We start from the raw sequence: 24,931 nt of genomic DNA, 5'->3' as shown, positions 1-24,931 counted from the left end.
ATATTCTAGTTCCATTTTTCATTATCTTCACTTTTTACATAGGAAGGAGCTCAAGAGAGTTTAGATGTTAGATAACTTTCCCAAGATCACATTGCTTGTAGATGGTGGCATCAGGGTTTGAGGGCAGATATGATCAAACTCAAAGCTTGTGCTATTAGTCACTCCACCGTACCTGCTCCTTTCTCTACGCTGTAATCACGTGTCTCTATCTGCACTCCAGCCTCAACAATATGGCCTTGACTGTCTCTTGATTACTGTATTACCCTGTCTGGTGGTTGCCTGGTACAGAGCAGGTTCTCAGAAGTATTTGTTGAATGAATGTGGTAGCATGTGAGTGACTTAAAATTATGTATTGGGTCAAACTTCTAATAGAGCTGGGTGCAAGATTGTGTAGCATTCCTCTTAGAACAAAAAGTCCTGAACAAAGAGAAGATCAGGGCTTCCCTGGTGGCGCAGTGGTTGAGGGTCCGCCTGCCGATGCAGGGGACACGGGTTTGTGCCCCGGTCCGGGAAGATCCCACATGCCACGGAGCGGCTAGGCCCGTGAGCCATGGCCGCTGAGCCTGCGCGTCCGGAGCCTGTGCTCCGCAACAGGAGAGACCACAACAGTGAGAGGCCCGCGTACCAGAAAAAAAAAAAAAGAGAGAAGATCATTTATAAAATATATAACTGGTAGATCAGATAGGCACCATGCCCAATTCTACTCAGTGTTGCAAATTTCACATCTGTAGCTCTGTGGCTCTTAGTCCATCCCTTGTCCTAATCCTTTGTCCCAAACTCTAGAGGGACCACGTGGAATCTTTGCTTGGATTCTAAGTGTCACAGGCCTACAATGTTGCAACACGGGCTCTCCTTGCAAACAAATGTAGTCACAGCTTTTTTCAGTGTAGGAGCCGTAGTGTCCAGGGTACCTAGCGTGGTTGCATTTGTTTCCTAATACTTATAAATGATCCCAAATGTAGAGTGACGCTATGTTGCCTAGGGGGCCTGTCCACCTCCGGTTCTCCACTTTCTCAAACCCGAAAAGGCTGACATAACGACGGGTTGGTTCTCTGTGGCTGCATATATATGCTTAATTAGCATCATCAGCAGCAGGATGAGTGGACAAGTCCAAGACATACCTAAGCACGTATTACCTCCCGACCGTCACTGTCCAGGACATAGGTTCCCTATCGCAGGACGAACATACAAACAACCCTAAACCATAGTTATCAACGACCCCCTTTCCGTGCTAGTGGTGCAAAGACTGGGGTGGTTAAAGCAGGCTGGTTGTTTTTAAGAAGTTTCAGGGCTTCCCTGGTGGCGCAGTGGTTGAGAGTCCGCCTGCCAATGCAGGGGACACGTGTTCGTGCCCCGGGCCGGGAAGATCCCACATGCCGCGGAGCGGCTGGGCCCGTGAGCCATGGCCGCTGAGCCTGCGCGTCCGGAGCCTGTGCTCCGCAACGGGAGAGGCCACAACAGTGAGAGGCCCGCGTACCGCAAAAAAAAAAAAAAAAAAAAAGAAGTTTCAGCCCACTGCAAGTTTATCTTCCGAAATGTGCTCAGCCCACGTGGGTCGCGCAGGAGTTAATTACTAAGAGGCTGAGAAACAAGCGAAGGAGATCTGCCGCCCAGCGGGGAAAAAACTGGCACCTCTAGAAATAAAGCTCCGCAGCCAATGCGGCGCCTTGGCACGCGGGATTGGCGGCTTCGGCCGTGACGTGGCCTGGGCGGGCCGAGTCGGTTTGCGACGGTGGCCGCGGGTCCCGGCCGGGGGAGCGGCCCGGGGAACCGCCGCGCACCGCCCGGCCCGCGCGCCCGCTCTCTGCCAGCCGGGAAGGTGTTTCGCTCCGCGACGGCCCCGGAGTCTCTGCTCTGCCTCCCGGCGTCGGCGTGGACCGGGACCCGTGCTCCCTAGTGCGACCAGGACTCCCCAGCGAGCGGGCGGCTGGGGACGCCGAGGTTTGGCCTGCGGGCGCGGGGCGCTTCCGGGAGGGTGGTCGGCCCGTGCCGGGCCGAGGCGGGATCCCCTCCTCCTGCCCCGAGAGCTCCAGGGGAGTTGTGGGAGGCGCGCCGGCCCTCTGGTACAGGCAACACCTGAGCGGGGATCCGAGTCGCTCGACGCCGCCGCGACCTGATCCCAGAGCGGTGCGGGAGGGGCGCGCGGAGCGCTCAACTCTGCTCCGGCGGCTTCACTTCTGCGGCCGCTGGCCACTGGGGCGAGAGGAGTGGAGCGGTGCAGAGGGCTGGTACTGCCTTCTTCCAGGAAAACTTTCCCCCGCCTCTGATAGTGAAGGGATCACCAGAACGTTTAGAAAGCACGAGAAATGACCGTGTCACGGAGAGGAGTGGCGAGGGCGGGGAAGCGGGGAGCTCCCGGGAAGCCGATTTGCTCCGTGAGCTGCGGCGCGAGCCTGGGGCCCGGGCGCTGAGATTTGGGGAAGCGGGAGCCGCCGGGCGGGGCGGCCACGCTGTGTTTGTTTCTTTTCACTTCCTGCGGCAGCTGTTCAAGATGAGGAGGGGAGCGGGGCTCGGGCGGAGCGGCCACGTCCCGTGGGTCTGAGCGTCCACCCCCCCCGCCGGGACTCCGGCCCCCCTGGGCTTCGGCTATGAGCGCTCGGTGACCGGCGGCGCCGCGAGTCGTAGACCCGGGACTTCGGGAGGCAGTGCTGGCTCGGCTTTGAGTGGCTTCGGGACAGTGGAGAAACCCTAAAATGGAGGACTTTTCCACCAGGACCTACGGCACCAGTGGGCTCGACAACAGACCTCTGTTCGGAGAGACGTCGGCCAAGGTGAGTGCGGCCCGGGACTCGGGGCCTGGGTGCTTGTGTTTGTGTGTCTGTCCGCACCCTCCCCTTCCCCGCCCCCTCCCGACCCGGAGCCCTGCTGGGTCCTTCTGCGGCCCCTGAAGGCCCTTGTAGCAAGAAAGTGCCTTCAACCCCGCTTCATCCCTCTCAAGATACTTGCGCTGCCCCTCGGTTTCCTCTTTGGGACAGGGTTGGCCAAGAGCCTTGAAGGCTGGGAGTGGAGAAAAGTTCAGAAAGTTCTGGGCTGCTGGGGGTCCGAAACGGGAGTGCGGAAGCCCTCTTCCCCAAGGCCAGGTGGTCATGGTGTTTGCACATCCGCTGGTCCAGCTGGAGTGCTGACCTTCAAGAGGCTTCAGGTGTGCACCTGAGGCTTCCATAAGAGCCCAAGAGAGGTGCTTCTGTTTCCTGTTTATCTAGAGCCCTTAAGAGTTTACTGCTGAGGCAGCCGAGCAGAGAAAAAGAGGAGAGGCGTGAAATGAGGGTTTCTTTGATGGGACTCCATTCCAGTAAGTGATCAAAGTGTCTCAGGCCCAAACAAGCTAGTAGTACATTATTTTAGGCTTTTAAAAAATATAATGTCTTCTTACATGCTTAATCATGTGATGTCCTGGGCCAGTAATTGAAGAGAGCTCTTTTCCTGTCCCCAGCATTAACTTTCTGAGTCGTTTGGGCAAGATTAGCCTGTTTTGTTTGGTTTTGTTTTCACCTAGAAAGTGGCATTGGTGATCTTTGACCCCTGACAAAGTACTTTCAGCCTCTCAGAAAGTAGGGCACATATGGAGTGCAGAGCTTCTTGGGTTTCTCAGCTTCGTCAGGGACCTCTTTAGCAGAAAGGATAGGGAACTTGTACACCCGACAGGCTGGGGCATGACCCTTAATTTGGAAGCTGCCAGCCTGCCAGGAGACTACTACTTTATTTCTTTTTTTTTAACTCCATGTGGATTTTGATTTCTCTTCTCAAAGGGACTTTATAAGAAAATGTTTTAAGCTTTATGTCTACGAAGTTGCTCCTTGTTTATCCTGTGACTTTGCATATTCCCAGCCCACAGACACCTGGTTTTGAGAAGCAGGGCTCTCTGGTCCAGTAGATACTCCTGTTTCTGCTAACATTTTTTATTTACTTATTTTTTAGAATTTATTTTATTTTATTTATTTTTGGCTGTGCTGGGTCTTCGTTGCTGCGCGCGGGCTTTCTCTAGTTGTGAGGAGCGGGGGCTACTTTTCATTGTGGCACGCGGGCTTCTCCTTGTGGTGGCTTCTCTTGTTGCGGAGCTTGGGCTCTAGGCACGCAGACTTCAGTAGTTGCAGCACGCGGGCTCAGTGGTTGTGGCTCGCAGGCTCTAGAGCGCAGGCTCAGTAGTTGTGGCTCACGGGCTCCGTTGCTCCGCGACATGTGAGATCTTCCTGGACCAGGGATCGAACCCGTGTCCCCTGCATTGGCAGGCAGATTCTTAACCACTGCACCACCAGGGAAGTCTCTAACATTTTATTATTTTTTTAAATTTTAATTTAATTTTTTTTGGCCGCATGGCTTGTGGGATCTTAGTTCCCCACCAGGGATTGAACCTGGGCCCTCAGCAGTGAAAGCGCCAAGTCCTAACCACTGGACCTCCAGGGAATTCCCGTCAGCTAACATTATTGAGCATTATGTGATAGGCCCTGGGGCATCCAAGGAACCCAGGTAGATGGGGGAAATATGTGAACAAACGTGATGTGGTTTGATCTGTGCTATGAGAGGGCGTAGAGGGGGCGTGTTGGGGTCTAGGGGAGAAAGTGGTCACTTTGTTTGGGAAGCTTGGGGAAGATCTTAGAGGATGGATTCTACATTCAGAGTGACTGGCAGCCTTCGGCTTTCAGATATGGATGCCCCTAAACTGGGGTTTGATTAGGAGAGGATTTGGGGCCTGGAGAATGGAGGCAGCTAGCTGCTTGAAGGGGTCGGACGCAGGGCATCTGGCTGCCCAACTGTCCTGAGAGCCAAGAAGTTCAGTGTCTCCTCTACATACTTTGGTGCACAGGTTGGGGTTCTGGGTGATGCAGACCTCTGACCTCCTTTGACCCCTGAATACTGAGGTAGATGACTCCATAAGGGACTTGTTGATTTATAGAGACACTTAGAAATATTGATGTTTCTGACTCACTTGGGCCTAAGTAGTCAGTGACTGTAAGTTTCCCTGTCACCTATGATCCATTTGAAACCCATCCAAGAAATTGACTATTCCAAATGTATCTCTGTTTATTGCAGATTTATTTAATCCAAGAGCGTACACCTCTAGCATTACTTAGGCAATTTTAGGCGTCATAACAGTAGAATCAGCTACTCAGAAGAAAAAAAAATAAGAATAATATATATTTCCAGATCTCTCAGAATTGCTTCCTTGAGTTTCCTCTGTGGGGCCGACAGAATGATTGGACATGCAGAAATTGTACAGAATGGAGAAAGGAGGGAGACTTCTGGTCTGAGGATAGGAAGAAGCATCATGTTTTGTATAAATTGAGATGCCTTATCTGAGGAAGGAGAGCCGTCTGTCTTTATTTTTTTTTAAATTTATTTTTATTTATTTATTTTCGGCCGCGTTGGGTCTTCATTGTTGTGCACGGGCGTTCTCTAGTTGCGGAGAGCGGGGCTACTCTTTGTTGTGGTGCGTAGGCTTCTCGTTGCTGTGGCTTCTCTTTCTGGGGATCACGGGCTCTAGGCACGCGGGCTTCAGTAGTTGTGGCTCATGGGCTCTAGAGCTCAGGCTCAGTAGTTGTGGCGCACAGGCTTAGTTGCTCCACGGCATGTGGGATCTTCCCGGACCAGGGCTCGAACCTGTGTCCTCTGAATTGCCACGTGGATTCTTAACCACTGTGCCACCGGGGAAGCCCGAGGCATCTGTCTTCAGTGACAGCAAATGATTTTGAGGACCTGAGTGGGCAGCGCACAGGGATGGGACCTCAATAGTGAAAGGATAGGACATGTTACAGTGGAGCCATTCCACTGGAGGACTGTCACTGCCAGAGCAGGGAGGCTTCCCCGGGACCCTGGGAAACCCTTCACTGGCCCCTGCATGTGTGTGCTCCCAGCGTGCTTTCGCCTCTGAGGAAGAGAATCCAGAAAGGGGAAAGCCCACTTCCTGTCCTGTTCTGACAGGTCTTCTGAGCTTTTAGTAATCTTATTTGCCTTTTAACAACTGACCAGAGATAGCCTCTTAATTTTAAGCCTAGAAAGGACCAGAGCTTTAGGTCCAGCCTCTCCCTCTATGGCCAAGATGACTGAAGTGCACGGAGCAGAGTCTGGAGGGAAGTTGTGTTTCCTCAGTGCCAGGCAGCATGCTCTGCATTCAGCGTTCCCTAGCTTGATCACCCAGTGCCTCTGTGAGATGGGTGTTGTTACTGCTGTTTCACAAGCAGGGAAGCTGAACTACAAAGCAGGCCACGTGTTTAGTCACACAACTGGTTCTCCTCTGGCGATGTTTCATGAGTTGACTAGGATAGTAAATGGTGAGGTGAGTTACACAGTCTGGGTCACACGCTCCAGAAGGCGCTGTGGGTGTTCACATGCTTGGCTCTTCCAGAGGAAGTAGGTGAAGTGGTTTGCCCAAAGTCATGGAGTGAATGAAAGATACTAGCATCTGCTATAGAAATACACAGCCCAGTGGGCCTGGAGCAGCACCCTCGTGGGCAGTCCCTGAAGGATACCAAGCTCCAGATTTATTCAGTCTTTAGCATGATGTTTAGGAATAACTTTACAGATACAGCCTTGGAGCGAAAGGTAAAGCAAAACCGTTTTCTGTTGTGGCATAAACATCTAAGGGGTAATAGACAAGAAAAGGAAAGATACTCATTCCTGGATACCTTTGGAATTACATATCGCATCAATCCTGGTCAGAATATCCAGTAGCTTTTTTCGTCTGTTTTTATTCCATCCCCAGTTCTGGGATATAATACATCTCTTTCAGGGGGAAAACAAATGTGGCACAAATGCCACGATAATACAATGTATCTGCAGTGTCTGAGCATGTGCTGTTGCTTGACACTTTCTGAAGGAGCGCTGCCCAGTAGAAATACAAGATGAGCCATGTGTGTGATTTTAAATGTCCTAGTAGCCATATATTTACAAAGTATAAAGAAATGCAGTTAATTTAAATAATATCTTTATTTAATTCCATACATCTAAAATACTATCATTTCAATATGTACTCAATATGAAAAGTGGAGATATTTTTCCATCCTTTTTTTCACACTAAGCCTTTGAAGTGCAGCATGTATTTTCACTTGCAGCCCATCTCAGTTTGGACTAGCTGCTTCAGGTGCTCAGTGACCACATACAGCTGGTACTCCCGTGTTGGGTAGTGCAGTTCTAAATAAAGCAAGTGAATGATCAGTCACGGTGGTTGTATAGTCACGATCGTGAAACATTTTTCTTTGTTGCGGGACTTCTCAGAACCTTTAAACTGTGCCAGTTTTCACTGAGACTGTGGTTGGAGAGGCAGGGCGAGTACTACTTCCTGTGCTGTTTCGGTGGCTGGCCTTCACTGGCACAGTCAGTGCCTTACTCCGTTCTTACCTTGCACCCCCCTCAGCCTCAGCAGGTCTGAGCTGAGTGTGCACAGAACCCGCTTTGGGAGATGTCACTCTAGGAATCTATCCCCTGCTCCTCCCTTCCTAGTATGAACTGTAACCTGGAGGTATTCCCCCCTCTCTTGTCCACGGCTGCCTTTAAAATTTCCTTTGGGCCATCTTTCTGTCTGGGTAACGGAAAGGCTTTAAGTTATCCTCAGGGCTTGTGAGTCGACCTTGATTTCTTGATTCGCTGGCTGGCTGTGGAATCATCCGAAATCAGTTTCAGCCAGTGGATTGGTGAACCTAGCTGGGAGAGGGAGGATGGTTCTCTTTGGGGAAGAGGGCAAACCAGTATCCAACAGCTACTGCGAATGGGCGAGGGGGGAATACTTCATTCCTTGGAATGTAGTGTAAGCCGGTTCCTGGACCAGCCTCTTCTGTTGATTTTCACTAATAATAAGTGATTCATCCTCCGAGAAGGGTGGTGACTGTTCTTGTCCCTTTATTCCTACTTGGATGTGATGTAAGAAAAGTGAGTGACATTGGAGGAAGGCGCATACACTGGAGTCAGATAATATAAGGGGACCCTCCGTGTAGGGAGCAAGTTAGTGGGTCCCGAAGCTCAGATCTTTGGTTCCAAAGGCGAAAGTTCCATGTTCTAAAGCACTTTCCTGATCCTTTCCTCCCCTCCCTGCAAAAAAAAAAAAAAGCAAATAAACAAAAACAGTGAAAATCAAGGTCTTTTGATGACCTGTAGTCGAATTCAGACCATTCAGAATTGGAGCATTTGGCTTCTGCAAATAGTAGTGTAAGATGAGAATGCTACTTCTTGCCTTTTTTGGGTTGGAGGTGAGGGTTGTTGCTTAATTAGGAACAAAGCTGTGGTTAGGATTGTTGTGTCAGCCTGCTGCCCCTCCCCCTGCTCAGAGCCCCAAAGGCTGTCCTCCGAGGGGTGCGGGCTTCCAGCCTCTTGACACAGCTTCTGGGTGATTCTCTGAGCACAACACCTGTCTCCCTCAAAGCAGAGCTAGTTGCCCTGGGGATCGGATCTGTTGTCCCCTTGCCTCTCATCCAGGCGGCCAAACCACTTTTAGTTGCCATTTCTTGTGCTGGAGAAACGGTTCAGGATGATAGATACCAGGACTTTCTTCTTTCCTGTTCTAATAAGTCTTTTCCTCCCCCACCCCTAGACCAGAGGACTGGGGATCTCAGGGGGTTGCACTCAGGCATTTGTATTTTGAGAAGGCTCTTCAGAGGATGCCTGCGCATAGGGAGGCTGACATCCCCGGTCTTCACCGTTGCTCTGTGGATGCCCAGTCCAGACTGGCACCTCTCCATGGATCCCTTTCCTTGAGCTGCCTCCCTGCTCTTGGCAAATGCTCTTCTTCTTGCTGTAGCACCCTCTCTTCCCCACATACCTGAATCCTGCCCAGTCTAATTTCACACCTTCGAACCTCCCTCACAACCCAGCCTGCATCCATGCTTCCCTCCTATGAGCCTGGTGGTCAGAGACGTCTCCTGGTATTTACTCCTTGTGCTGTGAGGGATTTGTATAGATCTTGCCTCCCTGGCCAGCGTCTAAGCTCCTTGAGGGTAGGAGCCAGTTGCCTTATTTCTCCAGCCTTTCTAGCACTTGGCACAGTGCCTTACCTAGTTCTGGATTTTATATATATTAAGTTTTTTTTTTAATTGAAGTATACTTGATGTGCAGTATTATGTAGGTTACAGGTGTACAATAAAGAGACTTACAATTTTTAAAGGTTACAGTCCATGTATAGTCATTATAAAATATTTGCTATATTCCGCATGTTGTACAGTATATCCTTGTAGCTTATTTTATACCTAAAAGTTTGTACCTCTTCATCCCCTGCCCTTATCTCGCCCCTCCCCGCTTCCCTCCCCCCACTGGTAACCACTAGTTTGTGAGTCTGCTTCTTTTTTGTTATATTCTTAGTTATATTACATTTTAAGTGAAGTGAGCATCTAGCATCTCTAAAAAGTAACCTGCTTTCTTGGGACATCCTAAACCATCAGTAGAAGGCAGGGGCTCGTGTTCAGAAACCTGGAGCGCTGGGTACCAAAACAGGAAGGGGTGCTTCACGCTCTCGTGCAGTTAAGGGCATCACTCTCTCCTCTCCTTGCTGAGCTTCAGCAAAGAGGCCATAAGCATAACACAGTACTGTGTAAAAAACTTAGACTGAGGTCTGGTCTCTCAGAAGCTGGTGGTCTGCTGAGTTTTTCCCTCTGTAGACAAGGTTTCTGCAGCTCTGTGGTAATAGACTGGGTCTACTAAATGGAGTCATTTCTTTTTCTTGGGGTCAGTCCATAGTTCATGTGTAGGTATAATGACCATATTTTCTGCACTGCCATAAGGACAACGTGGGTTGACAAACTTGAGGGTCCCTATGGGGATGATGGAATGCGTTTGAAATTGGGCTGCCCTAGAAATGGGGGCCAGGGTCAAGTCCCACTCATCTCTGAGGACCTAATCTTGTTGGTAAGATGCCCCAATAGATGAGGTAGACATAATACTAACTTGAGCAGCTGTTTACTGACTCTGCTAAATGGCAGTCTGTTCTAGGGCTTTACGTGTATTATCTCCGATTCCTAACAGCAACCCTGCGTGTTCAACCACTGTACAAATATGGATTTATTTGTACAAATATGGAAACTTTGGCTTAAGAGTTAAGTGACTTCCCCAAGGCCACAAGCAGGCATGTGGCGGGAGAACAAATGTAAATCAGGTGTGTCAGGCTCCTGACGTCCTAGCCCTTGCTCTAGGCCTCCCGGTTCTGCAGGTTGGAGCACGTAAAGGTCCGGCACTTCCTGTGCTGCCAACTCTAGGGATCATTTTGCTCCTTAAACATGTGGAGTAGGTTTGTTTTGTGTTTTTACTGTGATCTCATTTCCCTAAGTGATGCTTCAATGGAAATCATCTATTTCAAGTATGCCTAACTGTGAATAATATATTTCAAGTATTCTCCTCCTGTGGGGAGGAGAATCTGGCAGGATGGGTATGACAGAAATATTCACAACTGAAAGATGCTTCCAAACGTGAATCTGTGAAATAAGGGAAATGTTTCAAAGTGTCCATACATGTACCTTCTCTGGAGGGACCCAAGGGAGAGGTCGGTGTTCAGAGCTACAGGCAGCCGTGGAGGCCCTGGTGCATTTGAGAGCACAGAGCATGAGAGTGGGCGAGGATGGGTGTGTGTGAGTCTCATAAGCTTTCCTCACGTGCCGCTACTCCCAGGGTTCTCTGCGAAGCCGCGGGACAGCAGCCCCGTGACCTGGGCTCGCCATTTCGCAGAGTCAGCTGTCTCCTCGCTTCGCCCCCGGGGACACTGTCTCCAGGGCTGCCTCCAGCCACGGCGTGGGGGGAAGCTCCTGCATGGTCAGGGCCATGCAGCTCTGGGGGAACCGAGGACACCCACTGGCAAGGCCTGAGGTTTCTTGCTTCCGAGGGGCCCAAACCTCTTTCCATGTGTCACGTCCTCACTGTGTCCGTCCCAAGACAGCTGCCCCTTAGGCTGCTGACTGGGCCATTTCCAGAGCTTTCCTGACAAGACGTTTTCCCCTGGGACTTGGAAGAAGAAAAGGAAAATCTTTTTTTTTTTTTTTTTTTTTAATAAAGTTCTTTCTTTCTTTCTCTTTTGGCTGCGTTGGGTCTTCGTTGCTGCGCGCGGGCTTTCTCTAGTTGCGGCAGGCGGGGGCTACTCTTCGTTGCGGTGCACGGGCCTCTTACTGTGGTGGCTTCTCTTGCTGCGGAGCACAGGCTCTAGGCGCGCGGGCTTCAGTAGTTGTGGCACGTGGGCTCAGTAGTTGTGGCTCACGGGCCTAGTTGCTCCGCGGCATGTGGGATCTTCCCGGAGCAGGGCTCGAACCCGTGTCTCCTGAATTGGCAGGCGAATTCTTAACCATTGTGCCACCAGGGAAGTCCCCCCCTTGTATGTTTAATACATGCTGATTGGATTGCCTTTCTTCTCTTTCCCTCACAAGAGAAGATAATCACTGTCTTCAGGGACCTGAAGATCTTGTGCGCAAGGAAGATGAACATGGGGTCGAGCCCTTTAATGAAAGGAGGAGCAAAGTGCCAGGGAGCGTGGAGGAAGGGGATAACTCTACTGGGGACATCAGGTCAGACTGCTTTCGATTTTTAGACCCAGAATCAGGAGTAAGATTTGACAGGAGGAGGTGACTGGGAATCCCAAGCAGGAGGTCCAACTGTGTTGAAGAGGTGGGAGCAGGAAAGTGCCGGGAAGGGGGAGGGAACTGTGAGTGTTCCATTGCAAGCAGACTCTAGAACTTGGGAGGGATGGTCAGAGGAAAGCCTGGGCCGGGGGAGGAGCCTTGAGTGCTGTGCTAAGTACAGTTGTCTTCTGGAGGCTGTTGGTTGTTGAGTGTGCATGTATGTGTGCTTTGATTCAATGCTTAATTGTGTGTGTACACACACAAGGATGTACTGCATCCTGGGACATGTGCCGTGTGCTGGAGAGGGCATCTTTTCTCATGGAGCATATATGTACTACAAGGAGAATAGAAAAACACTACACAAATCCTTGTTCTCCCCTTTCTTTTCCTTACTAAGCTTCAGTCATCCTAGCCTACTTTGTCTTCCAGTTTCTGAGCTCACTCCTGCCTCAGGGCTTTTGCACTTGCTGCACTGCCTTGTTTGCAGTACACTTCTCCTAGATCTTTGCATGTCTCATTCCTTTTTCTTTAAAAGGTCCCCTCTCAAACAGGAGGAGTCCTTGACCTCCTTTTTTAAAATAGCCCCCAGGGCTTCCCTGGTGACGCAGTGGTTGAGAGTCCGCCTGCCGATGCAGGGAACACGGGTTCGTGCCCCGGGCCGGGAAGATCCCACATGCTGCGGAGCGGCTGGGCCCGTGAGCCACGGCCGCCGAGCCTGCGCGTCCGGAGCCTGTGCTCCGCAACGGGAGAGGCCACAGCAGTGAGAGGCCCGCATACCACAAAAACAAAGAAAAAAAATAGCCCCCAGCTCCACGCTGGTCACCCTTCATTTACCCTGTTTTATTTCGTTCCTAACTTCCTCACACTAAGCATGTAAAAAGGGTGGAGAATGGACGCCAAACATCAAGGTGGGAAGCAGGATGGAGGGAAGGCTGTTCTGATGTTGGAGGGGTTGAGATTTTGGGGCCAGAGATGGACTCCATGAGGGAGAGATTCAGCATAGATGTGAGGACAGAGATAACTAATAAGGCCAGGGAATGGGTGCAGGATTGGCAGAGGAACAGGCTGCCCTCCAGTCCTCTTCAGGCTAGAAGGAGTGGAAATGGGGGGGCGGGGGGAGTTCTTCTTTTTCTCAGCATCTTTTTTTTTTTTTTTGTAAAGATGTCTGCTGACGGACAGGCTTCAAGAGTGAGACTGGGAACCCGAGTGGAGGTGGAGCTTCAAACCACTTCCTGGAGAGCGACTGCGAAAGTCAACTCAAAATAAAAGGCCATGAAAATACAGTGAAGGCCCAGCTGAATACATGAATTTGTATTAACAGTTAGTTTGTTTTTTCAGCTAATATTTGAATATCTCATATATGCTGGGAATATTTAGAGGGTTGGCAGAAGGAAATGACTGGTGTCCCCCCACCCACTGGTACGGTGCCACCTTTGTAGATTCAGAAGAAGAGTCTCTCCACTCTGGGTAGTGGCAGCTCCCACAGCCGCGTGGCTTGGCTTTGTCTGAGTGAGACACAGGTGCTCCTGCCTCTGGGTGGACGCAGGCTCTGTGGGGTACACAGCTTAGAGAGTGCATCATTGGGCTGGGTTTCAGCCATGGGCAGTGGCCCAGAACCCAGCAGTGAACAAGGAGGACATGGCCCTCAGCCTCCCAGGCCTTACAGTGTGGAGGAGGAGACAGACAAGTAAACTGGCAGTTAACAGGTAGGATAGTTGAAAGGCTTCACAGCAAGGCTTAGCACCAGAGCCTGGAAGTGGCTGAGGGTTTGGGAGTGACTCGGGACTGGGTTTTCAAAGCATCAAGAGCAGATGAACACATCCACCAGAGAGGCTCTGGGCATTGCTGAAACTGCCGACTCCATGGTCAGGTTACGTCTTTGGTGACAGATTGGGAATGATCTGGTCCGTGGATGCTGGGGAAGACCAGGCTCAGGGGCAGTGGAGGAGACGGTTGGAGGAGAGGGATTTGGCAAAACGGGTGCTGAAATAATTGAGCTTGCTGAGAAGAGGAAGGGAAGAAGTTGGCATGAGACTGCCAGGGACATACATCTTAAAAATAGAGGATGTTTTTGTCTGTCTGGGCTGCTGTAACAATACCACACAGACTGTGTGACTTACAAACAACAAACATTTCTTTCTTTCAGTTCTAGAAGTCCCAGCTCAGAATGCCAGCATGGTTGGATGAGGGCCTTCTTCCAGGTTGTAGACTTCTGTTTGTCCTCACCTGGTGGAAGGGTTAGGGAGCTCTCTGGATCCTCTCTTATAAGGGCACTAATCCCACTTGTGAGGGCTCCACCCTCATGACCTACGTACCTCCCAAAGGCCCCACCTCCTACTGCTGTCAACATTAGCCATTAGGATTTCAACTACCAGTTTTGGAGGGACACAAACTTTCAGACCATAGCAGAGGATATTATTGAAACTGCCATCTCATTCCAGCCTGGGGAGCAGGAAATGCCTTGCCCCCACCCCGCCCCAACTCCTTCCTGGCCCAGTGACCCTGGGATGAGTATGTGGGTGGCACAGGCTCTGTTGGGGAGAAAGTTGAGAGGCAGAGGCAGCAGGGGAAGTCCAGGGCACGGGAGAACTCTTTGTGTGGTTCAGGAAGTACTTTGCTCACACGGAACGGGTTTCAAGCGGTGGTGGGGTGGCTGACGGAGAAGAAGGTGCGGAGGGTGAAGATTGACTCGGAGTGCACTTGGGGAGGGATGGGGTCTGTAGGGCTGCCTGTGATGTTGTCTGAGGACTATGATGGAGTCGCAGAGGAAGGTGGAAGTAACACAAAACTGGAATTCTCAGTCTTCCCCCCCCCCCCCCAGGGCGTGTAAGGGAATGTTCTCGTGGTGTTGTCCATGCAGGGTTTTCCTTTCCCACAAGGAGCTTTCTGTTTTGCATGGTTTCTCCCTGGGGGTGCTGAGCAGCACTGCGGAAGGACCGGCTGCTGGGTGGGAGTTGCTGTCGTGCCTCTGAAACCAGTGCTTGCTGCTGTCGCAGGAAATGAGTGGCCGGGCTTCTGTCCTCAGGTTCGGGAAACCCCGACCTGGAGGTGCCCATGGTTTACTCCTGGTATTACCATGGGGTCACTGGCCCGGGAGGCACCGTGAGGGCTCGGGCCTCCGTGGCTGGTGAGAGTTCGGCCTCTTGGGCTGCAGGGCCAGGCTGTGGCTTCTGCGGTGGTGTTGCGTGTCTGTCCTGGACCAGTGAGGCCAAGCTGTCTTCTGACCAGAAGCTGAGATTTCTGACAAGTCAGGCCCCGGATGAGTGGTGAGTAGCCTCTCCTGGTAAGAGGCGCTCTAAGGAAAATGCCGTCGGTCACTTGCATTTATGGTTCTGTTATTTAAGCATCATTCACAGAGCACCGGCAGGCAGTGTGCCAGGCTCCCGGCTGCCTTCCCCCCATGGTTAATTAACTGCCAGTCCTAATGGAGGAGACAGCCAATGAATCCGTAAGTGTAAAGTCTGGGCCATGTGACCCAGGAGCCCTGAGGCAGGGGCATCTCCCGTCCTGAGAAGTACCCAAGGAAGCTGTCCAGAAAGGGTTTACAATGGAAGTGATGTTTGAGCTGCGCTCTGAAGGATGAGCAGTTAAACTGGGTGTGTGGCATTTCAGCCGTCCCACTTCTCAGCCTGCATCTCACTCTTTTTTTTTTTTTTGACAGGGAAAAGAAAGAGTTTATTGGTGGGCGTGGGTAGGGAGGGGGCAGCGCTCTCAGGAGTGCAGGGCCCGCCACTTGTCCAGGGGGCCACGATTAGGGATGTACTTGACCCCACGGCCATCTGGAATGAGCCGCTTTTCTGCCACCATGTTTTCAAATTAATCTGCATTAAACTTAGTAAATCCCCACTTCTTGGAGATATGGATCTTCAGAGGAGAGCTGCTCATACTCATCCGACACCATGTGGCCACAGAGTGGGAACTCATCCACTTTTGCCTTCTTCCGCCCCAGGTCAAAGATGCGGATCTTAGCATCAGGGACACCTTGGCAGAAGCGAGACTTTGGGTATGGCTTGTTCTTACAATACCGGTAACAGCGGGCGGGGCGGCGGCCCATAGCGACACCAAGATCTTCAGTGGCGCGCCGAAGGGAAAGAGAGGATCTCACTCTTTTGAGGACATTATGCCTTCAGCTATTTTTACGTGTCAATATAAGAAGCAATTATGTATGAAGTAGCTGCACTTTCTGCCTCCCAGAATTTGTATAGACCCGTGCAACAAACTCTTCTTAGATCCAGGAGAAGTTTGTCTTTTCTAATGATGCAGTGTGCTTACTGTCATTAGTGAGAGCTTTGAAACCCATTGTACTTCCTTCTTGGCTGCCAGGAATCTTAGTACTAACATTTGAACTTAGAAAAGTTTTCTTTACTCAGACTTTTCCTTGTAAATCCTTTTACTCCTTCTTTCTAGTCCCCAGATACCTTTAGGAATTTTGCCATGCTTTTTTTTTTTTTGTGGTACGCGGGCCTCTCACCATTGTGGCCTCTCCCGTTGCGGAGCACAGGCTCCAGAAGCGCAGGCTCAGCAGCCATGGCTCACGGGCCCAGCCGCTCCGTGGCATGTGGGATCCTCCCGGACTGGGGCACGAACCCGTGTCCCCTGCATCGGCAGGCGGACTCCCAACCACTGCACCACCAGGGAGGCCCTAGGCTTGCATTTTGCAAAGAGCATTGAATAGGAGACTTTTGCCATTATCTGGCTGTGTGACCTTGGGCGAATCAGTCTGACTGAACCTAGTTACTCATTGGTAAATGGAGGTAATGTATTCCTTACTGATTCACAGAGTTAACCTTCTCTCATCCCAGGTACACACACATTGTAGGCACAACCATCTTTTTCTCCTTCCCCATTTCCAAGGAAGACAAAGACGTGCCTCTTTTGGGCTCAGGCTGCCCTCTCCACCTGTGCATTGCATCCCAGCCCTTTCCCTCGCAGGTTTTTTTTTTAACATCTTTATTGGAGTATAATTGCTTTACAATGGTGTGTTAGTTTCTGCTTTATAACAAAGTGAATCAGTTATACATATACATATATCCCCATATCCCCTCCCTCTTGCGTCTCCCTCCCTCTCTTCCTATCCCACCCCTCTAGGTGGTCACAAAGCACTGAGCTGATCTCCCTGTGCCATGTGGCCGCTTCCCACTGGTTATCCTTGCAGCTTCTTGAAGTTTTTTCTCCCCGGGGTCTTTGTGGAGTTGCTTCATTCTGAGGTCCCTTTTCTTTCCTCCTTGCTCACCTGCTAGTCCTCCTCCTCCAGGTTTGACTTTCTCTGATCGTCTCTCCCTGATCGCCCAAGATACCTCTCCTTTTTCCTTCGTGCCCACTTGCGCTCTGCGTTCTGTGAACTTCTGGAGGGTAGAGATGGTTTTATTTGCGGTTGTATTTGCATCTGGGATATAGTAGATAGTTTTTTTCAGCTTTATTGAGATAATTGAGATAATGTTTAAGTGAATAGATAAATGCCTTAAGAGGTAATATATGCTGAGTCCCTCTTGAAACTGTATATGTTTGTATATGTATGTTGTTATGTTCAGGTGCTCACATATATAAGTCCATGTACATGAGGTAAGAGTGTCTCTCAGCCTGTTGCTGAGTCGATGTCTGTGGGAAGACAACGAATTCCCTGTCCTGTCTTCTCTGCGGGTAAAGATTAAGGCTGCTTCCCTGGTGGCGCAGTGGTTGAGAGTCCGCCTGCCGATGCAGGGGACACGGGTTCGTGCCCCGGTCTGGGAAGATCCCACATGACGTGGAGCGGCTGGGCCCGTGAGCCATGGCCGCTGAGCCTGCGCATCCGGAGCCTGTGCTCCGCAGCGGGAGAGGCCACAACAGTGAGAGGCCCGCGTACCACAAAAAAAAAAAGATTAAGGCTGATTCTGGTCCTGCTGGACTTCCTTGGGGAGTGAAAATAAGCAGCAGTACAAAGTGTAAAGCTCTGGTAGGGAGAATGGTTTTGTTAGATGGAAATAGGGCAATAATAAAACTGGGGAGCAGACAGCTAGTTTTTGTGAGACATAGAGTAACTGAGTTAATAGAAACTAGCTTCTGATAGGGAGATAACTCTGGTTCTGACTTGGAGCATATTAGCTCCAACACTGCCCTTTGAAATGCTAATTAACGGGCGATTTAATTATTCTCTATTATTTTACCTTTGGAGACTGGAAGCAGGGGGAGCTGCTAAAGCCCTGGAGAATCAGCTCTGGGCCTGGAGAGGGGTCTCCACTCTGTGATTTGAACTTAGCAGTATTCAGAATGGTTCAGCTTAGACTCTAAACTTTAGAGCAGTGCTTCACAAATTTAAACGTGCACACAGATCATCTGAGGCTCTTGTTAAAATGTAGATTCTGATTCAGTAGATCTGGGGCAAGGCCCAAGGTTCTGCATTTTTTACAGGCTCTCATGTGATGCTGGTGCTGCTGGGCCACAGACCACTCTGCGTAGCAAGAGTTTAGAAGGAAGTAGGAGGTCTTCCAGAGTTAACTCTGCTATTTCTTTGGTCTGGATTCCTGGTTACTTCAACAGCAGAAGGCCTAAAGCCAAGGCCTTGTCTTGGAGAAAGGAGACCCTGTGAGAAACAGTTCTGCCGTCTTCTAGATAGTTTGTCCCATCTTGGGAGTCCCAGAGAGACTGTATCCTAACAATAGAATACCTGATATTCAATGAAGATGGTTTGGGATTCTAGACAGTTGACTGTCTAGAAGGCAAGCAGAGAAGTATTCACTAAAGATTAGATATAGTTTCATGAATGATTGAAACCAGTTAGCCTTCCAGGAATAAGTTCAACAATCTAAAACAACCACTTATGAGGAAGTCTTCATTCCTGAAAGATAAACACTTTACTGTAGTACTTTGCTAATGGGGGTGCTCTTTGCAACTTGGTCTCTCTGTCTAGACCAGCAGTTAGCATGCTAGGCTGCTGTTTCACTGAGAAGTATAAATGGAATCTGCTGTTGCACTGAATCCTGTTTCCATCACTTATTGGTATTGAGATTTTGGGCAAGCTATTTCCCCGAGCCTGTGTGGCCACCTGTAAAATAGTCATAGTATCATTTCACCCCAGGATTTTTTAGAAGATTTACAAAAGCTTTTGGCGTAGGCACCATCTGTTCACCATTATACCCCTCTCCCCTCCCCATTTTGATCCTGGTTGGCAAACTTGCTGTACCATTTGCAGAATAGTGATTCATGTTGGCTACCTCCCACCCGAACCTCTTCACTGGCCTCCTTCTATTGGTGAGAGCTCTTGTGAGGTATGCAGACCTTTACAGACTGTTGCAAATACCTGGAGCTCATAAGGAGATGGGAGCAAATACTCTTGGCTTCGTAGAATAGACCAGAAGAGTTGAGTTGAAACTTTTTCACAAGGCAGAAACAATGGGGTTCTCATAAATGGATTGTCTGTTAACACACTTTATGTTAAATACACATTTGTCCTGTGTGGGAATAAGTTAACAGTGATCAGTGATTTGTCCCTGGGTCTCTTGCCTAACAAATGGTTCTATTTTCAGACTCTTGTGTCTGCTGTGTTGTCTTATCTAGCTGACGTGGTGATAAGACCTGTTCTGAGCCCTCACGTTTAGTAAGGGTGTGGCTGGAGTAGTTCAGCTTCCTTTGTCCTGTATAACCTTTGAATTGCAGTGGCCTTGGTCTGGAGTGTGGTTTATCCCTGGTGAGGTCGGAGACACCACATAGACTTGGCTTTGCTTCACTCTTCCCTCCCAGCTTTGCCTGCCTGGCTCTTCTTTGGATTCTTATCTTTAGAAGCAGACAACTTGGAAATGCGTGTTCAGTTGCTCTGTGCAGGTTCCTGTGCCCTCCCATCTCTGAGCTTTTGTTTTTTGGCTGCTCATATTCCATATCCTGCTGTTCTTTGCTCAGACGTTACCAAAACAGTCTTTAAGACTGATTCTTTAAAGACTTCCGCTTTGACTTTTCAGAACTAAGATTACTTGATATTCTCATTGGCCATAACGTAGTGTTTCCTCATCAGGTCTTAAACCCTTACCACCTTATTCTGTAAGCTCTGTAAATAAGTTCTATCAACCTAATACACATTATACATATAATATTAGTATATACTACTAATATTTATATGTTACTGATACTTTTTCAGTTCCTGTAACAAACCATCTAACCAGTGACCCTGATTTAGATATCCTATTTCCAAGTCGCTTCTAACTTGCTGTATGATTTTAGGCAAATAATTTAACAATACTCACTGGACCTAAGTTTACCTTAACCTGTAAAATCAGGATTGGATTAGATCAGTTTTTCAAACCATTCTTTGGAGTTGGTTGGGGAAGGGATGGGAATAACAAGAAATCTCGATGGGTAGAACCCCAGGCTCCTCTTTCAGATGATTCTACGTTGCATTTACTTTTAGATTACATTAGAGGACACTTAAGCTGTATCACAAATAGGTCCAAACTCATGATGGCACTTGACATCATCTAAGTCTGGTTTCCTATTGTTTTCACCAAGGCTCTCGGCTGGCCATCCCAGGGCTCCTGTCCCTTTGCTTCTGCTCATACTGTTCCCAGCAGCTTGTGGATTATTTGTAAGCCTCCCTTCCCCATCCAGGCCTTCCCAGTCTTCAAAAGGCCCTAATGTAAAAATGTCCTGTCCCTTCAAGAAACCTTCTCCAGGGACTTCCCTAGTGGTCCATGGTTAAGACTCCGTGCTCCCAATGTAGGGGGCCCCAGGTTCAATCTCTAGTCAGGGAACTAGTCCCACATGCTGCAACAAAGAGAGCCCGCATGCTGCATTTAAAAGATCCCACATGCCGCAACAAAGATTACGAAGATTACGTATGCCACAACTAAGAGACCTGGTGCAGCCAAATAAAAACCAGAAAACTTCTCCAGTTAGTTGTCCATCTTCCCCAAATACCTTCTCTACTCTGGTGGCTCAGTACACTCTGCCCTTCTGGCAGTTGTTTGTGTGAAGCTCAGAGGGGCAGGATCCTGGTTCCTCCATTCTAAAACACCACAATGCCTTGCATTGTATCTTTCTAAAGTGCCATGGGTTTATCATATGGATAAAAACTCTTTTTCTCTTTCAGGATCGAATCATCAATTTAGTTGTTGGCAGCTTAACATCCTTGTTGATTCTAGTAAGTATCTTTGTGTCTCACCCAGGCTCTTAGCCAAAGTTTTGAAAACCTTAATGTGGTTTAGTCAACTCTCCAAAAAAAAAAAAAAAAAAAAAAATTAAAAAGGGGCCAGTACATGAATATGTGAAATAGTCCAATCATAGTTAAAGTAATGCTTGCAATTTTGTTGACACTTAAACAAAACTGCACTTGGTAAGTGGAGTAGCTAATTGATTTCCACTCTCACCCCCTGGTTGAAGGTGAAGTAGCACAAATCAAATAACTTGGTTTTCTGGGTTTGTCTAGTAAATCTGTACTATGTCAGTGGCTACCAGTAACTCTTCTGTACATAACCCACAACTTCCCCATTTCTGCTAATGCCTTTACTTTTATTTTGTTCTTGAAGCATGTTCATTATCCTTTGGTTTTAAAAGATTTTAGTTTTTCATCCTGTATACTACAGCTTGGTGCTATCACAATAAAATAAAACAAAGCTACATTTCCCAGTCTGAGAATGACATTTCTTTGGCATATTTTCATTAAATATAAGAGAATTTTAGTGAAGCTTGTTCCCATGACTTCTTAATAAAAAGAATGGGTAAAATGTTATATCTAAGGTAGAAAGAGAACTATAGGATATTAGAAACCTATTTTTTAGAATTTTTCATGTTAAGCAAAAACAGTTTTGGTTATATTTTTTTGCTGGAGTATTCAAAATAAAAAGTTTAGAACTTTTCAATACAGTCGTTAATCCTGGGGATGAGGTTTACATGCTATCTAATCTTTGATAAAGAGGTTATTTTGAGGTTGGCTAGTTTTACTGTTCTGTGGTGGTTTGTCTCCTTTCATAAAGGAGGAAAAGGTTAGGAAGATTAGGTAGAAGTACTAAAAGAAAGAACACAATTGAAGGTATTTTAGTATTTTATTAAATATTAACATTCCAGAAGGCAAACGTGGTGGTAGATATCATTTTACAATGTGGAGCATTTTATACTATTACATTGCCTAAATGCCAGTCTAACCAAGTCTTGGAATTACTCCTGAGGCCTGACATCATTTCTCTTCATACAGGTGACGCTAATCAGTGCTTTTGTTTTCCCTCAACCACCTCCAAAACCGCTGAATATATTTTTTGCTGTCTGCATCTCTTTGAGTAGTATTACTGCCTGCATACTTGTGAGTACTATTTAGAATTTAAATTCAGTATCCTTGAGGGCTGAAGGTGCCTAGGCCAGAACTCCCAGCTCTGGGAGACAATCTGTATAAAAGGGTGTCTCTAATTATACGCCACCCCTCTCCCCCAAAGCATGTCACAATTCTCACCGTTAAATTGCAGGGTTCTTTTTGAATCTGAGTTTACTTTTCTCCTAAATCCCGAAGTTGTAACCTTGTAACCCTAAAAGGAAACTCTGCTCCCTTGATAGCAAAAAAAAAAAAAAAAAAAAAAGACTTAGGTCACCAGAGATTTGATGTGATGTATTTAATTCATCTTCCTTCAAGAACTACATACAGAGCCCAACAGGCTTTGGGAAATGCCATTACTCCTCTGTTTCTAATAATTACAAAACTAGTCCGTTTTCATCTTTGAGCTTTATCTCCCCAAATGAAAGTAATTAACACCGAAATCTCTTTGGAAACCTAAAGCTACAGTTGTACCCTTTTCACAAGAATGGTCAATTTTACTACAAAGAAGCCTTTCTTTTAGGTAAAGAAATAAAGATGGTGGTGGACTCCCAGTTGGGTATTTGCCAAGTGTTCGGTCATTTCATTAGTTGGCTGTTGTTTTCATTTCCCTTGAGGAGAGGCAGAATCAAAGCAGTAAACTCTTAAACATAATTGTTCTGACTCACATAAGGCTTAAATCATAATTATGGGCTTATCTGAGTTAAAATTAAACCAGAGGACATTTCCCAGATTCAAACTCACTGATTCTGCTATATTCCTATGACCTGAGGGAAGAATTGGCCCATCCCACTTTGAGAGCCTTGGGAGAAAAGCTACCAGAGATGCTCTCCTCTCACTCCTAGCCAAAAGCCAGAAGTGACTGACAGTCATCTAGTTGAAACCAAATATATGCATGTGTAAAGCCTTAGTTTTGTTGGCAGTTTGAATAAGTTAAAGGAATTAAAAAGTTGTCCTCCCTTCCAGTACCTAAAAGAGCTGTACGTTTTACTCAAATATATTTAAAATACCTGTTCTTGGATGACCCGCCAAATGACCGTGGACTCTTGGTTTAAACATTGAACAAAGTTAACTGAGAAAGAATGCAGGAATAAAGTATGGTCTTGGATATAGAAACTCAGTTGGTACCACTTGAATTATAAAGAATAAGAATAAAATTCTGGCTGCATTATCTCAAAATTTAGGGGGAAAAAGTATATATGGATGAAATTGGTCACAGTGGAAAAGAATTAGTTGTATTTTAAATTTTTAATATTCAGCCCAGTGCTATTACTTAAACTTTTATTTAATTCTTCTTCTTTTAGATCTACTGGTATCGACAAGGAGACTTAGAACCGAAATTTAGAAACCTAATTTACTATATCTTATTTTCTATCATCATGTTATGTATATGTGCGAATTTGTACTTCCATGATGTGGGAAAGTGAGTCTGCCAAGGAGAAATACTTACCAGGTCTCTTCAAAGCTATATATTTGGACTTGAATAAGAACTGGATAAGGTATGCTGAACAATCTCCTGCATAAGTCTGATACATGATTTTCATGTTAATTGTAAATCTAAATTCCCTCTTGCAGGGGAGACATATCCTAGATCACTTTGCTTTTTCTTTAAGGAGCTGATGTTGCACTCAAACATTCCCCCTTAAAGCTCAAACAGCACAAGTCATTTTCACTTTTGAAATTAAAATTTTTTATAATGGAATTGCATGGCGAAAGGCTATGTAACAAACCATCTTGCATTTTAAGACAAATACTCTTTTATTTCTGTTAAACTGAATATACAATTATTGTTCCCTAGGCAACCAACTTTTGCTTATAACTACAATTTCACGTTAACAAAAAACACAAGACAGTGAAAAGACAACTTTGATTGTGTAGATCTAATTACAATAATAAATAAAATAATTTATACAAGTTTTTTTTGACTTTTCTATAGGGGTCATATTCATTAAAGCCCTAGAGGCTCATTTTGGCTTAACCTTCTCTGGTATAGGAATGACTCTTGATTTGTTTCCTTTCGTTACAGAAGCAAATTTTGTTTTTTTAAATTGCCTGAGAGGGAGAAGTTATATCAACCCCCCATCAGTTAATGCACTAAGTGAACGGCAAACGCTGATCCTCTCCTCAACTATTTCCTGGGTAACTTATATATAGCAACACATGTAATAAAAGGTCATGGCATAGGATAGGCAACTTTACTTCCTTTCCCATTTAGTTTTACTTCAAAGTGCTAACTTTGTAAACTGATGACAGCAGGTTCTGAGGGGGTGAAAACTCTTAGCTTCTCATGAACTTTGTCTTCCTACTCTCATCCATATTAAAACAAACAAACAAGCCTGTAGTGAATTTTCTTAACTTTCTTAATGCTTTCCTCTTTGCCCCGCCTAAATCAGCTCCCACTGCCAGCAATGGGTAAACCAAAAGTAACCACCACACCCCAAGTCTCAAACTACTTAGAAGATAATCTTTGTGGAGAAGGTCACTGGTAAGCTCTAGACCGTGTTGATGTAACTTCTCTGAAATATAAACAGGCCTATTTGAGACTGGACAGAGTGCCATGTCCGATCTTTAGAGATGAATATTACTGCTTTTAAAACAGTAGTTAAGCTTTGGTGATTTTAAACTTCTCTTAGCTAAAGTGAATGAAATTCCCTGCTGACAAGTAACACTAATCACTAGGATCTCTACAGTTAAGAAAGACCCCAGTGCTCCACTCAACTACACTGTCATAAGACTAGACCTCAGATGATATATTTAAAGGAGGTAAAAAGTCATAGCAGCAACACTGTATGTGGCTTGAGCACTGTAGCTATTTAAAAGCCAGAGGAATGGTAAATTAAGCCTCTTGGGGGTTGCTCCTATTTCTTTGGAGATGTTGTAATGAACAGTGTGGCTTCTTTGCCTGAACTACCTGTTTCTAAGAATTACCTAATGACAGTTTACCAAATCCTCAACATCTTTTGAGTCTTCTGAAACAGGACTGCCCAGAGACGATCCAATGATGTTTGATTCTTCTCGATGATGCTGGAATATGGGATCTGTAATGAGATAAGTTTCAAGTTAGTCTTAAATGTATATATCCTCTAATCCACGTCAAGAATTTAGAGCAAGTGTTCTTCTACCAAAGTGAAAATTTAACAAG

General features: G+C 47.2%; 2 protein-coding genes across 3 annotated transcripts in view; one reads left to right on the top strand and one right to left on the bottom strand.

The window, feature by feature from the left end:
• Positions 1-1,719: 1,719 nt before the first annotated feature.
• Positions 1,720-23,703, top strand: TMEM243 (transmembrane protein 243). Its single transcript, XM_081243698.1, has 5 exons — positions 1,720-1,941; positions 2,483-2,771; positions 20,578-20,628; positions 21,679-21,783; positions 23,094-23,703. The coding sequence occupies exons 2-5, from the start codon at positions 2,694-2,696 to the stop codon at positions 23,214-23,216; spliced, it is 357 nt and encodes a 118-aa protein (XP_081099824.1). The 5' UTR covers positions 1,720-1,941; positions 2,483-2,693; the 3' UTR covers positions 23,217-23,703.
• Positions 23,704-23,847: 144 nt separating this feature from the next.
• The window catches only part of DMTF1 (cyclin D binding myb like transcription factor 1), a 45,145-nt gene continuing 44,061 nt past the window's right edge, over positions 23,848-24,931 (bottom strand). For both annotated transcript variants that reach the window (XM_081243696.1, XM_081243697.1), the window contains one exon: positions 23,848-24,827. In XM_081243696.1, the coding sequence (XP_081099822.1) occupies positions 24,718-24,827 (110 nt within the window). In that variant the 3' untranslated portion in view covers positions 23,848-24,717. The remainder of the gene's footprint in view (positions 24,828-24,931) is intronic.

The sequence above is a fragment of the Mesoplodon bidens genome (genome assembly GCF_964165515.1).
Source record: "Mesoplodon bidens genome assembly, chromosome: 9".
Classification (NCBI taxonomy): domain Eukaryota; kingdom Metazoa; phylum Chordata; class Mammalia; order Artiodactyla; family Ziphiidae; genus Mesoplodon; species Mesoplodon bidens.
Note: the sequence above shows the minus strand (reverse complement) of the source record. Positions and strands in the feature narration are given on the sequence as shown.

Excerpts from the sequence above, each read along its gene's own strand:
- TMEM243 (XM_081243698.1), top strand. The coding sequence starts at position 2,694 with ATGGAGGACTTTTCCACCAGGACCTACGGCACCAGTGGGCTCGACAAC. Across the intron at positions 20,629-21,678 it reads TAACATCCTTGTTGATTCTA|GTGACGCTAATCAGTGCTTT; the intron begins GTAAGTATCTTT and ends CTCTTCATACAG. Across the intron at positions 21,784-23,093 it reads GTATTACTGCCTGCATACTT|ATCTACTGGTATCGACAAGG; the intron begins GTGAGTACTATT and ends TTCTTCTTTTAG.